The 15,384-nt window shown below is 40.2% G+C and overlaps 1 protein-coding gene across 1 annotated transcript in view; it reads left to right on the top strand.

Moving 5' to 3' along the window:
- Positions 1–15,384, top strand: part of KIAA0825 — a 735,478-nt gene that overhangs the window by 207,386 nt on the left and 512,708 nt on the right. Inside the window, exon 10 of the mRNA XM_082247736.1 lies at positions 11,730–11,920. Coding sequence (XP_082103862.1) covers positions 11,730–11,920 — 191 coding nt within the window. The remainder of the gene's footprint in view (positions 1–11,729; positions 11,921–15,384) is intronic.

Here is a 15,384-nt window from a genome sequence, read left to right as displayed (position 1 = left end):
TGATGTGGATATATAAAAAATCATGACAACTCTATGGCCTTATACAATTAATGAGATGCAAGGCTGTCTTTTTGCAGACTAAAAGAACCTGGAGTCCACATGTGTTATAATAAATACAGGTCACTGTGACCTGTCATAATATATCCAAGCAAATTTCATGAGCAGTGCAGTCTGAGATGGATAAATGGTAAGGAAATAACTATCTGAGTAATAGGGTTTGCATGTTTGATCATGAGCTGCTGAGTAAACCTAGAGCTGAATAAAATCTAAAATCTTTATTGATGAATCTCTGTTCATATTAGAATGCATTATTCTCAGCATAATAGCTTGGGCTGATTTTATTTAAGAAGTCCCGGAAATTACACTAATCTTCTGATCTGGTCAGGAAGAAATGAGGTCATCTTAATCTATTAGAACATCTGCCAATTCCTCATAAAGTCGTAAAAATCAGTTTTAGCGTATGTAATAGGTGAAACGTCTTGACACATCTTAAAAATGTTCTGTGGCCTGTGCTCCCACATGAATACATATTTATGTGAGTGAAGTTGTGTGCTTAATTTTATTCCTCTGCCCTTTCATAATACACTGGAAGAAGTTCATAAAAGTCCATTAGTAATGCTAATGAATCTACACAAATGTGGTTGCCTGAACAACTCAAATAATGTTTCTGTTAAAAAGGCATCATTGGGTCAAGTTTAACAGTTGTGCACCCACATCTTGTTAGCTTTTTCTTCTTTCATTTTATGAAGCCCAAGATCTCGGATAAGATATGAAACAACTTCCGTAACCTAGGGTATAATAAATCAGTAACAATAAAATTAGAATTGAGACGGGAAGGCAGAATTAAGCAAGATAATATTACTATCTGGAAACTCTAGATAATGTGAATATTCTCAAAAAGTGACTTCTCCCTTAGATTCTTACCTTGTGTTTAAATCTAGCTGCCACTGAGGGTAGGTTCTCACTAGTGCAACTGTGACTTGATTCGGTTTTCAGTGCGTTTTTTATGTTTTTCATGCAGATGCATTTTTTTTGTAGAAGGAAGCTATACAAAATTCTGCCAAAATTTCATGTACATGCATTTTACATGGCGTTTTGGTGCATTTCCATTGAAGTCATTGGGGCACAGAATTGCGCTACATCGCACCAAAGTAGCACATGTACCTTCCCCAAAGCGGCATCGTAGGTGTGTTGCATTGATCTTAACAGGTACTATTAAAATCAATGTGATTTCTGTTGTCTTTCTCAGCAGGGTTTTGTTTACTTTCTGCTCTACCTATATAAGTCAATAGCAATGTAATAGCAGTTTGCCGCAACTTAACAGAAAGCAAATGCAGGTCAAAAGGAGAACAACTACATGTTAAATGCAACTGTCATTGAACCCTTTTTTGTTTAAGAAGTGTCTAAAACTCATATACTTTATATATTAATCATACAGTACAGGACACAGGCCACGTATTCATACACCATGGGTTATAGCTGCGCAACTCCAGGTGAAATTACACTGACAAGCCTTTGAGGACACATCCCCCAGGGTGCCTATCCTATAACCCTACCCCACTCCATGAATCCTTGTTTTTTTAACTAGTGTCTGAAGGTGATGGATCTTCTTCTTTAAAGAGAAATCAGCTTCACTAGTTTATAATTTTTTTCAAATTCGTCAATCAATTCTTCACTGTCTTCTAAAGCCCACACAGAAACAGTATATCTGGATCAGTGCAAATTCCACGCTATGAGTATGGCCTGTAACGTTCCTTGCGGCACTCACATTGGCACTTGGTGCAATGCATTGAGTCAGCCGTAGGTTGCTATACAGATCCAGGGTTGTGGTCCATCAGTATCGAACCCAATACCTTAAGACCCCTTCGGGGATATGCCCATGACAGGCACAGACTTGACTTTATATACAATCCAACGTTGTGGACAAGTAAAACAGGGTTACCCTGTATTTCCGACCGTTACTGTAAATCAGGCAATGTTTGGTTTTAATTTCACTAACTTGGAGCTGAAATTTAAACCACTCAGAGCCCAGCATCAGGTGGATCAGGTGGGTGACCAGGTGTTACAACACACTGCTGGGTGCACACTTTAACTCCACTTCCGCCTAGAGCTCTTATAAGGTACTCCCACCCTTTTGTCCCAAGGTTTCATTACAGGACAGACATACTTTTTTCCTGTACTCTACTCCGTGAGTACCCCCCCCCCCCCCATAAATACCCTCACTTGTAACTATGGTGGAGTCCAGGAAAAGAGGAATCAATTCAAAATTGCAGATGAATATTCACTCTGCCAAAAGTGGAGCAGGACCGGACTTGCATCCAATTATAGCTCTATACCAGGCACACAGCATGTCTGACAATTTTCTGCTTTTTTTTACATATATGTCACAATTGCTTGTGGCCAGAGATGTATAGTAACGAAGTAGAACTACTTAAGTACTGTACTTAAGTACCGAAATGCGGTATCTGTACTTTCCTAGAGTAGAATTTTTTCTCCTACTTCTACTTTTACTTCACTACTTTTTCTCGATGATTTCGATACTTCTACTCAAGTATTTTTTTTTTTGTGCTGCATAGTTACTCGTTACTTTTAAAAAAATTACCACTGCCAGAACAGTAGATGGCAGGTTGCATAAAGCTCAAAAAAATGTGTATAATGTCATTTGTAAATCAGCGCATACGAAAATAAAGGCTGTGTATAATAAAAGCTGCTATACCAAATCTTTCCAATAAAAAGAAAATATGAAACAAACAAATAAATTGTGCTACAGCGCTTAAAGTGCATCAAGAAACTACTAACAAACACAACTTGGCTGTGCGAATAAAGTGCCTGTGCAATCTATATAATATCATCGTTGCCTCCAGTGCCCTGCCCACACTCCACACAGTATCAAAAATAAAGTGACATGAATGTGCTAAAGCCTAAATGCAGTGAAAATAATTATTCCCACAATGTAACAGTAAATTCAATTCATATAAAATATGACAATAAAGCACAATAAAATAAGTTATGAAATAAGTTAGGTCAGGTGCGTGCAACAAGTTGAAGTGTGTAAACCTATCTATAACGAAAAGTCCATAAATGAATTCCAGTGTGCAAATCTAAAGTGTCACTTCCCTTGTCAGATGCTTCCACCTCCTTCAGTGCTCAAGTGACCGACCAACACACTTAATGGTGGTGGCACTGTGGATAGCGTCTGGGTGGCACTGTGGCACTGACTGCACTGGTTCAAAAAGCCATATATATTTAATTATTTCAATTCTCAATCTCATAGGTCCTCTCCTCATAAGATATTAATAACTTAAGATTAGTTGATGAACTTCTTGGCGGCCCTGGCAGGATGACGGGGACACACGCCACTTCTGGAGCCGAGCCGCTGTGATTCCCCAACATGTGACAAAGTGACAGCCAGGAGATCTAGCGGCTAGTAGTGCTCAACAATACCGCTTTTATATATAAAAATGAAATAAAATATACTGACTCACAATTTAGTAGTAGGTAGCGTGTAGCAGTAGGCAGCACAACTCAATTCAATCAATCCCACAGCCTCACTCGCGCCGCGGCCCGCGGAATCACTGTCATGATCATCAAGTTAAGATCGCACAGGAGGAGCCATGCTGCCGTCTTCCCGCTCGAGGTCTCTGCCTCTAGACGTGTTGTGTGTCACTCAGACTCCACCCCTTAGGGCCCTTACTGAGAGGAGTTGTGACACGGGCGGCGGGACGTGGGAGCAGGACTCGGAGCATTTTCTTCGTTGTCTCATCTTCTTCTCTATGAGGTAAGTGAGGTGTACCGTGGAGAGAGGGCCTAATCCTTTCCATGGCAAATGTGCCATTTGAGAATCAAATAATCAATATAAAATATTAATATATTATATACACACGGGTCATGGGTGGCTTTTTTGAACCAAGAAGAGTGAGACTGACGGCTATGATGATTATCCGACCATCCATGGTCCATGGACCATAAGTGTTGTGTTGGGGTGGTGCCTGCGCTTCCTGCGGCCTGCCTCTGCCTGTGCGGCTGTGCCTGCACTGCAGTGGCCACTGGCAGTGGCACTTGACTTGAGCAAAGCAAATGAGCACTACTAGTGTGAAGGACAGATGGTGGAAGCATGTTCTGACAAGTTCTTATAATGAAAATAATATAGACAGCTTTTTGAACCAGTGCAGTGCCAGTGCTACTAAGGTGAGAGGCAGAGAGAGAGGCTATCCAGTCCACCACTTTACTTGAGCAGATCACAGAAGAAAGGTGGAAGCATCTGACAGCAAGTGACAAGCACTTCTTAGATTGCACACTGGAATTCAGTTATGGACTTTTCGTTATAAAGTTTAGTTTACACACTTAAACTTGCACCTAAATTATTCACAATCACAACTTATTTTATTGTGGTATTGTCATATATATTTTATATGAATTAAATTTACATTGTGGGAATAATTTGCACTGCATTTAGCACAGACATGTCACTTTATTTTTGATACTGTGGGCGATGATTTTGAATACAAGAAGAATATATATAATTGCAGGCACTTTATTAGCATTTTTAGCACAGCCACTTTGTTAGTAGTTTTTGATGCATTTTTCACTTTAAGCGTTGTAGGTTTGATGAAGCTGGCCTGGCACATCATCATCAATTGAGCAAATCAAATCAAACCGCGATTAAGAAGACTGCGCATGCTCCTGTTCTGCCTTTTGATCAGCTGAAAAGATGGATGAACCAAAAACACCACCTTCCACCCCTGGCCCTTCAACTTCAAGTGATCTGCCTGGCTGTGGGAGTGAGGAAGCTCAGGAAGGAGACCACCCCTGGCTTTAAAAGGTGGATGCTTTAAAAGGGGAAAGGAGGGACATACTTTATCTGTTTTTTGTTTACAAAAAGTTACAGCCTAAGGAATTGTGATTGTCCTTTAAGTTAATCATTTGAATAATTCATTTGAAATAATAAAAAACAATATGATGTTCAAACTTTTGACTTCTTTCTTTAATAACTACATAACACAGTACTTGTACTTCTACTTTTAGTACTTGAGTAGCAATTTTTTTTCAAAACTACTGGTACTTTTTACTTTTAGTACTTAAGTAGCAAATTTTTTGAAAAAACTACTTGCAATACTTAAGTAAAAAAAATGTTGAATACTTTAGTACTTCTACTTAAGTAACTTTTTCTGCGAGCACTTCCACTTCTACTCAAGTCACTTTTTGATCGAGCACTTGTACTTTTACTCAAGTAGAAATTTTGAGTACTTTATACAAGTCTGCTTGTGGCAGATATTGGCCTTAATACAGCTATATTTGTAAAAGGCTCAGAAATGTCTTGCCTCTTCTACTCTAATTTCTCAACCTGAGACAGATCCCAATATGCAATTCCTAGAGGGCTCAGATACAGAAGATATTGAAGAGGCTGTTGAGGTAGTTTTGAAGGAAGCTGCAAAAGATTATTCTTTCCCAGACTGCCGTTTTGTTGAGGAAGGAGGCTTATGCAGCATGTTTGGTAACATTGCAAAGCTCTTTGCTTCTGTCCTCAAAAGCCTTGACATTGTGCAATCTCACTCTCCTTCGTCTCATAGAAACATAATGCATACAGTGGAGCCAGGTTATTTCATTGTGCACAGACCAGGATTGCAATAATACCACTGAGGAGATTTTCAATGCAGCAATTTACCTAGGTGCTCTAAGGATTGGTGCACAAGACTATGTGAGTGCAAATTTTACATTTTAAAAAAAAGTTTTGCTTTATGTGTTAAGCATCATGCTTTGCCCTGAGTTACACTTGGACTGGAGAGAAGTTGTGAGCAGTGGTTGATACTTTTTGGATCCCTTAAGGGAAAAAGGCTTGATTTGACCTCTTTATTGTGCCAGTCATATTAATACTGTAGGTGATGGCATACCTGCAGTGGAGCACTTTTGTGGTGTATGATATACACAAGCACAGAAGATTTTTTATAGAGAAGCACAGAAATATACTATATATTTCCAGCACGTGGGGCAGAAAATATAGTTTACTTTAATACCATAAAGTCCCAATGCTATGCAGACCATAAACGGTGAACGCCTTCTGGTATGCTTCGCTGGTGCTTCTTAGATCTGGGACTCTGACAGATAACTAAAAAAGCACACAAGAGGGCTCAAATGCCTAGTGCATTACCAAAGGTTACAGAAGCAAAGAGTGACGCTGTTCCAGGTGAGGTTGAAAGCTCCCAGGAAATGGTGTGCAGGTCCGGTGTATGCATCCAAAGAAAAAACAAATGACCGCACTTCCAAATGCTAGGAGATCTTTAATATTGTAAAACCATCCAACAGAGAAATTTAAAGAGACTTCATGACACACATAGGAAGAGCATGGTTAACATGTCTCGCAAAATTAATCGCTTAATCATAACCTGCTACCACTAATGATGTTGCCCCTTAAATAGCCCAGAATCAGCTGTACAAAACTAGGTGCTAGAGGAACACTCTCTATACAAATACATTAACTAAATGTTCAAAACATCATAGGTATGTGTATGAAAAAACGTAGTGATTTAAAAAGCATAATACATATATATATATATATATATAATAAACAGGGAACTATATACAGTGGGGATCGAAAGTTTGGGCACCCCAGGTAAAAATTTGTATTAATGTGCATAAAGAAGCCAAGGAAAGATGGAAAAATCTCCAAAAGGCATCAAATTACAGATTAGACATTCTTATAATATGTCAACAAAAATTAGATTTTATTTCTATCATTTACACTTTCAAAATAACAGAAAACCAAAAAATGGCGTCTGCAAAAGTTTGGGCATTCTGCAGAGTTAATATCTTGTACTGCCCCATTTGGCAAGTATCACAGCTTGTAAACACTTTTTGTAGCCAGCCAAGAGTCTTTAAAATTCTTGTTTGAGGTATCTTTGCCCATTCTTCCTTACAAAAGTCTTCCAGTTCTTTGAGATTTCTGGGCTGTCTGTCACGCACTGCTCTTTTAAGGTCTATCCATAGATTTTCAATTATGTTGAGGTCAGGAGATTGTGAAGGCCATGGCAAAACCTTCAGTTTATGCCTCTTGATGTAATCCCCCGTGGATTTCGAGGTGTGTTTAGGATCATTATCAATTTGTAGAAGCCATCCTCTCTTTAACTTCAACTTTTTCACAGATGGCATCAAGTTACCATCCAAAATTTGCCGAAATTTTATTGAATCCATTTTTCCTTCTACTTGTGAGATGTTCTCTGTGCCACTGGCTGCAATACAACCCCAAAGCATGATTAATCCATCCCCATGCTTAACAGTTGGACAGAGGTTCTTTTCATTAAATTCTGTGCCCCTTCTTCTCCAAACGTACCTTTGCTCATTCCGGCCAAAAAGTTCAATTTTAACCTCATCGGTCCACAGAACTTGTTTCCAAAATGAGGCTTGTCTATATGTTCATTTGCAAAGTTCAAACGCTGATTTTTGTGGCTAGGACATAGAGGTTTTCTTCTGATGACTCTTCCATGAAGACCATATTTGTACAAGTATCTCTTTATAGTGAAATAATGTACCACAACTCCAATGTCTGCCAGATCTTTCTGGAGGGATCGTGCAGTCAAACGTGGGTTTTGAATTGTTTTTCTCACAATCCTGCGAGCTGTTCTGTCTGATATTTTTCTTGGTCTTCCAGATCTTGCTTTAACTTACACTGTTCCTGATGACTGCCATTTCTTAATTACATTCCGAACAGAGGATATTGACATCTGAAAACGCTTTGCTATCTTCTTATAGCCTTCTCCAGCTTTGTGAGCGTCAACTATTTTCAGTTTCAGTTTTCTAGACAACTGCTTAGAAGATCCCATGGTGCTGATTATTGGGGCAAGGTCAGATGAGTCTGGGCATTTAAAACCTTTGAGATTGACATCACCTGGTCTTCCCAGACGATGATTGAGAACAATCCATCACACTGGCAGGTCTCAGCCTTGCAAAGGGGGCAGTGCATGCTATAAATTCTGCAGGGTGCCCATACTTTTGCAGACACCATTTTTTTGTTTTCTGTAATTTTGAAAGTGCCAATGATGGAAATAAAATCAAACTTTTGTTGACATATTATAAGAATGTCTAATCTGTAATTTGATGCCTTTTGGAGATTTTTCCATCTTTCCTTGGCTTCTTTATGCACATTAATACAAATTTTTACCTGGGGTGCCCAAACTTTCGATCCCCACTGTACATAGCAAACGGTACTTGCATATATGCAAAACCACACCACAGTGCATGGAAATACTTCAAAATCTTTGAAATGACAAATGTTACCACAAAAAAAAAAAAATAATAAATAGAAATTGGACCATGTGACCATATAAAATAAATAAATCCGTAATATCCAAAAGTTCAAACAAGTGATGATAATAAGAATCCTTATATAAGCAAGTGTCCAGTGACAATTTGTAAAAAAATAATCACAAAAAATGTATAGAAGATAAGCAAGTGTCCAGTGACAATTTGTGGAAGGTGCTCCTTAATTCAAAATTTGCAGGTGACAGTCTGTGAGAACGCCCACTGGGAGGGGCAAAATGCATTGACGTGGATCCCAGCCTTTTCAGAATTACGTCACTTCCTGGTTTTGGAACGCAAGCGGAAATGCTGTTGAGCGCATATAATCAAAAACCATTGACAGAAAGGGAAAGGAAAAAAACAAGCAAAGAATAAAATATACTCATAATCACTCATAATAGTATGTTCCCTCCTGTGTGCTTTTTAAATGGATTCAAACTACTAAACAAGTTTACAGAAATACAAAAAAAAGAAAAAAAAAAAAGAAGAATATATTGTATGTAAATATTGCTCCACCATAGATGGAACAGCTGTCCATAAAGATTAATATATGATGATGTATAAACATTTAATGTAGGGGGAACTATCTACACCACCACTGCTTTATATCAAACGATTGAAAACAGTTTCTGCAACCAGTAAAACGTTGAAGGCAACTAACAGAGCTGATGGTTCTCTCCCATTCAGCTTCAGAGAGAAGCCATCTGGACTTAGCCCCACGTTCAGCTTAGTGTCTCAGTAGCAGCAATCTGCACAGAATCCCTAGTCAGACCCGCAGCCATTGGCCTTTGGAATGCATATGTAGAGAACAAGCTTGTGTAGAATATCTAGCAAATATAAATGTATTATAAAATGTCTTTGTTAAGCAATAAACAAACAAGCAAAAAAAATATGTAGCTGAGCCATGGGTTGTATAAAATGAACATGTTGGAACTGTGGTAAATGGTATATGCAGGTACATTGCTGAGTAAAGTATGAGCTACATGGTGATTTCTTGGTACAGTGTGCTGGGGGTTCAGGGACATTTTTCCTTACTTACTTTTTAACCGTGTCGATCAAACTGACAATCGTCAACTAATCAAATATAGTAGTTCTCTATGGTTATAGAACAATTTCTGTCATTTCACTGGTATGAAGTCAGTCAGTGAAGTCATTTCAAAGAACAATACAATATGATATCACTCTAATATTCAACATAGATATTTTGAAATGCATACACTAGATTACTAAATAAAATAAATATTTCAATTTTTTTTAAAGTCTTCTTTAAAGTGTCCTTCTCACTAGAAAATACATAAAACCTACAGCTACTGTACACCTTAGGCATCTGCAGGTCAATAAAGACCCCTCACACTGTGATGGAAGGCCTTAAAACCAAGATGGTCACTGTGTAGAGGATTTTGGTAATCAGACTCCAGGTTTGCTATGTACACTAAAAGGTATATTAAATGTTTTTCACACAAATCTCACACAGTTTTCACCCAAGATTTACACATTTTTCTAAGCTGATTCGATTGAAAAAAATGTGTGACTCTGAGGTTAAAATTATGTGAATTTTGTGTGAAACCATTTACAAATAGACCCCTTAGTGTTAGTTTGCTTTATTATTGATTTTGGTTGATAGGTTGCATTGAACATGGTGTTTCTAGTTTCGCTACAATATGACATTAATGTGATTACCATTGCTTTTTTTTCTTTACTTTTGCAAAAAAATGAAAGCGCTTAAAAGATACAATGCCTTGAAAAAGTATTTATACCCCAATTTTCCACATTTTGTAATAAATGTTGGGATTTTATGTGATAGACCAACACAAAGTGGCGCATAATTGTTAAGTGGAAGGAAGATAATAAATGGTTTTCAAGCTTTTTTTTATAAATATATATATATATATATATATATATATATATATATATATATATATATATATATATATACATGAAAAGTGTGGTGTGCATTTGTATTCAGCCCCCCTGAGTCAATACTTTGTAGAACCACCTTTCCCTGCAATTACAGCTATGAGTCTTTTTGGGTACGTCTCTACCAGCTTTACAAATCCAGAGAGTGACATTTTTGCCCATTCTTCTGCAAAATAGCTCACGCTCTGTCAGATTGGATGAAGAGTGTCTGTGAACAGCAATTTTCAAGTTTTGCTACAGATTCTCAATGGGATTTAGGTCTAGACTTTGGACCATTCTAATACATGAATATGCTTTGATATAAACCATTCCATTGTAGCTCTGGCTGTATGTTTAGGGTCGTTGTCCTGCTAGAAGGTGAACCTCCACCCCAGTCTCAAATCTTTTGCAGACTCTAACAGGTTTTCTACTAAGATTGCCCTGTATTTGGCTCCATCCATCTTCCCATCAACTTAAACCAGCTTCCCTGTTCCTCCTGAAGAAAGGCATCCCCACAACATGATGCTGCCACCAATGTTTCATGGTGGAGCTGGAGGTGGTGTGTTCAGGGTGATGTGCATTGTTCGTTTCCTGCCACATGCAGAGTTTTGCTTTTAGGCCAAAAAGTTCAATTTTAGTCTCATCTGACCAGAGCACCTTCTTCCACATGTTTGCAGTGTTCCCCACATGGCTTCTCGCAAACTGGACTTCCTATAACGTTCTTTCAACAATGGCTATCTTCTTGCCACTCTTCCATAAAGGCCAGATTTGTTGACTGCACAACTAATTATTGTCCTGTGGACAGATTTTCCCACCTGAGCTGTGGATCTCTTCAGCTCCTCCAGAGTTACCATGGGCCTCTTAGCTGCTTCTCTAAATAATGCTCTCCTTGCCCGGCTTGTCAGTTTAGGTGGATGGCCATGTCTTGGTAGGTTTGCAGTTGTGCCATACTCTTTCCATTTTCAGATGATGGAACAGTGCTCTGTGAGATGTTCAAAGCTTGGGATATTTTTTTTAAACCTAACCCTGCTTTAAACTACTCCACAACCTTATCCCTGACCTATCTGGTGTGTTTTTGGTCCTCATGATGGTGCTTGTTCACTGATGTTCTCTAACCAGACCTTTGAGGGCTTCACAGAACAGCTGTATTTATACTGAGACTAAATTACACACAGGTGGACTCGATTTACCAATTAGGTGACTTCTGGAGGCAATTGGTTACACTGGATTTTAGTTAGGAGTATCACAGTAAAGGGGACTGAATACAAATGCACGCCAACATTTTTTTTAGATATTTATTGGTAAAAAAATGTTGAAAACCCATTTATCATTTACCTTCGGCTTCACAACTATGTGCCACTTTGTGTTGGTCTATCACAAAAAAATCCCAATGAAATACATTTTGGTTGTAACATGACAAAATGTGGAAAATTTCAAGGGGTATGAATACTTTTTCAAGGCACTGTAACTAGATTGGATAAAAGACAAAATGCACCGCAGTTCTAACATGTCTTATTTTTTTTCTTTGTTTTTGTTTTTAGGGGGAGCGATGCTCATTTTCCATTCAGATGTGGTATTATTTCTGCTGTGGACTTCGCCATGATTTATGGACTGTTGTTTCACCAGTTAGTGCCCAGAAGATCCTTTCTGAGGTCCTGGAGCAGACTTTGGCTCTGATAACATTTAGATACTGCCAAGCTCATCCTAGCTACAAACGAGCATCACAGATAAGGTATTGCATTGCTTCATTGCACTGAACTATAATCAGGATAAGGAGCTTATTTAGAGCTGGTAAATAGCATTGGTGGTGTCCATCTGACAGTCAGATGTTTGCTTTCATTTTTAAAATGACATAAAAGTTAACTTTTTTGGAAAAAAAACCCTCTAGTGAAACAGTATAATTTACATGAAGGTTAGCTGTACACAAAGCTTAGAAAGTATTTAGAGAAGGGTAAATTCTGTTGCAGGTGATGCCCTTGAATTTGGCCTTAAGCCCTGTACAGACCTCTGAGAAAAGCAGTGAGACAGCAGTGAAGTTAGGGTTCTGAGGTTGATCTTCGAATTAACAAAATGCTGCCAGAATACCACAGTTGCAATTTTCATTTATATTTTATAAACTTGTTTTCATTTCAATTTTTAAACAGATTTAGAAACTTAAAGCAGTTCCAGATTGAAGTGGAATATATATATATATATATATAGTAACCTGGGGTAGATCTGGAATGACCGCCAGCCAGTTTGGTGAAAGCAAAACAGTTCATTTATTTGAATCCCAGCAAAGCAAAGGGCAACTTACTTCAGCCAAAGTAAATAAACAGTCCAAATCCTGGTATTGGTAATAAAGCAGCAGGTTCAGCGCTAGTCTTTGGTCCCATAACGGGGTCAGGCTCCTCCAAAGTCAGGGTGCCAGGCAGGCCACACAGGGGGAAAGTTAGCAGCCCATGTCTCCGCTTGTCTGAGAGCTTCCACTCACTACACAGCTTGTGAGTACTGCCATTCACTTCCTTGACACAGGTGCTGATTTCCCTCTGCTGCCTTTCAAGCCTCCCTCACCTGGGACTTAACCCCTGAGTACCACAAAAGCTCTGCAACTGACCCAATTAAAGGGACCACAACTCAAATTCGGGGAAATGTACCTGCCATCTAGGACACATTCCCGGTGTCATGTACAAATCTACCCCCCCCCCCCTGCCTCGACGCGGAGGTGTCAGAGGCAACGTGGGACACCCTACAGTGTACCCTAGAGAGAGCATCTGCGTTCTGGTGTTGCTTTCCTGGCCTGTGTTCAACTGCAAATTTGAACTCTTGCAATGCCAAAAACCACCTGGTAACTCTAGCGTTCGTGTGTTTATTCTGTCTCATCAAGGTCAATGCGGCATGGTCTGACACCAAGCGAAACTTCCTACCGAAGAGAAAATAACGTAGGGAGTCCAGAGCCCACTTAATGGCCAGGCACTCCCGCTCCACTACAGTGTAATTTCTCTCGGTGGCTGTCAATTTTCTACTCAGAAAAACTATGGGGTGTTCCTCCCCATTGACCTCTTGGGACAGAACAGCTCCAAAGCCTTCACTGGAGGCATCTGTTTGAACAACAAATTCTCTTGAGAAGTCCGCAGCGACCAGCACTGGATACTGACACAAGGCTGTTTTAGGCTCCTGGAAAGCCTTTTCAGCCTTGTCATTCCTTTTCACCATTACTGACTTTTTACCCTTTGTCAGGTCTGTGAGAGGTACAGCCATAGTGGCAAAGTTGGGGACAAACCTGCGGTAGTACCCCATGATACCCAAAAAGGCTTGCACCTGTTTCTTCATGACTGGGCGGGGCCAGGCCTGGATAGCCTCTACTTTGTTCATCTGTGACTTCACCAGCCCTCTACCTACAATTTACCCCAAGTACTTGGTTTCCTCCATAGCAATGGCACAATTTTCCGATTTCACAGTAAATCCTTCTTTCTTTAGAGAGTCTAAGACTGCCTGCACTCGCGGAAGATGGGATTCCCAGTCAGTAGAAAAGAGGACAATGTCATCTAAATACACTGAAGTGTATTTCTGATGTGGGCGTAAGGTTCTATCCATAGCTCTCTGGAAGGTAGCTGGAGCAGAATGAAAGCTGAATGCCATTCTTTTATACTGGAAATGCCCATCTGGGGTAGTAAAGGCAGTCTTTTCTCTGGCTTCCTTAGTTAAAGGTATTTGCCAGTAGCCTTTGGTGAGGTCTAAGGTAGTAATGTAGCGGGCTGGTCCCAACCTTTCTATCAGTTCATCCTCTCGGGGCATCGGATATGCGTCAAACTTTGATACCTCATTGAGTTTCCTGAAATCAATACAAAAACACAGAGTCCCGTTGGGTTCGGTACCAATGCAATTGGGCTCGACCACTCGCTCTGCGATTCCTCAATGATATCATGTTCGGGCATTTTCCAGACTTCCTCTGACACTGCTTTCCTATTGCCTCGGGGATGCGATAGGGTTTCACTCGAGCCTTCACATTAGGTTCCGTTACAATATCTTGTTTAATAACCGTGGTAAGACCTGGCAGTCCTGAGAACTTCTCCCTATTCCTCTGTAAAAACTCCTTCATCTGCTGCGTTTGCGACTTGGTTAGGGAGGTGGAAACCGAGTTCTCCCCTACCAGGGGCATAGGACTAACCTCAGCCAGGGCAACTTCCTGGTCACGGTCCTTCCAAGGCTTTAGGAGATTTACATGGTATATCTTATAGGGCTTCCTCTTCCCAGGTTGGTTTATCTTATATTTAACCTCCCCAACCTTTTCTACCACCTCAAAGGGCCCCTGCCACCTGGCCAGGAACTTACTTTCCACCATAGGTATAAGCACAGACCCCCGATCCCCAAACTGGGACTGTCTAAGTTTGGCAGACCGGTTGTACACCCTTCTTTGTGCCTCCTTTTGCATGTGCTCCTTGACCAGAGGCATCACCTTAGCAATCCTCTCTCTCATCTGAGTTATATGTTCTACAACTGTCTTATGAGTAGAGGACTCACTTTTCCACGTTTCCTTCACTAAGTCAAGCGGTCCCCTTGGCCTTCGCCCGTACACCAATTCAAATGGGGAAAAACCTGTGGACGCTTGAGGCACTTTTCTAATAGCAAACATCCATCAATGCTGGGAGTAGACAGTCCCAATCTTTACCATCTTGTTGCACAACCCTTTTAAGCATTGACTTGAGAGTTTTATTGAACCGCTCTACCAGTCCATTTGTCTGTGGATGATAGACAGATTTGCGCAGCTCTTTCATTTGGAACAACTTGCACAGATCTGCCATCACCCAAGACATGAATGGGGTGCCCTGGTCTGTCAAGATTTCCTTTGGGAATCCTGTCCAGAGAACATATTAAACAATTTCCTGGCAATTGCTTTTGAAGTAGTCTGCCTTAGGGGAACTGCCTCTGGATACCTGGTGGCATAATCGAGTACCACAAGGATGTATTGGTGGCCCCGAGCCAAATTCACCAAAGGGCCCACCAAGTCCATCGCAATGCGCTCAAATGGTACTTCGATAATGGGCAACAGCACCAACGGGTTCCTCAAGTGGGGCATTGGCGCAGTCAGCTGGTAGGTTGGACATGAACTGCAATAGCATCTCGCCTCTGCTGTCACTCCTGGCCGGTAGAACAGGTCCGTTATTTGTGTCTCGGTCTTGTCAGCCCCCAGGCGACCCCCCAACGCTTCATTGT

This window comes from Pelophylax lessonae, assembly GCF_965119305.1.
Source record: "Pelophylax lessonae genome assembly, chromosome: 1".
Classification (NCBI taxonomy): Eukaryota; Metazoa; Chordata; class Amphibia; order Anura; family Ranidae; genus Pelophylax; species Pelophylax lessonae.
The sequence above is the reverse complement of the archived record's forward strand: the minus strand, read 5'-3'. Positions and strand labels throughout refer to the sequence as shown.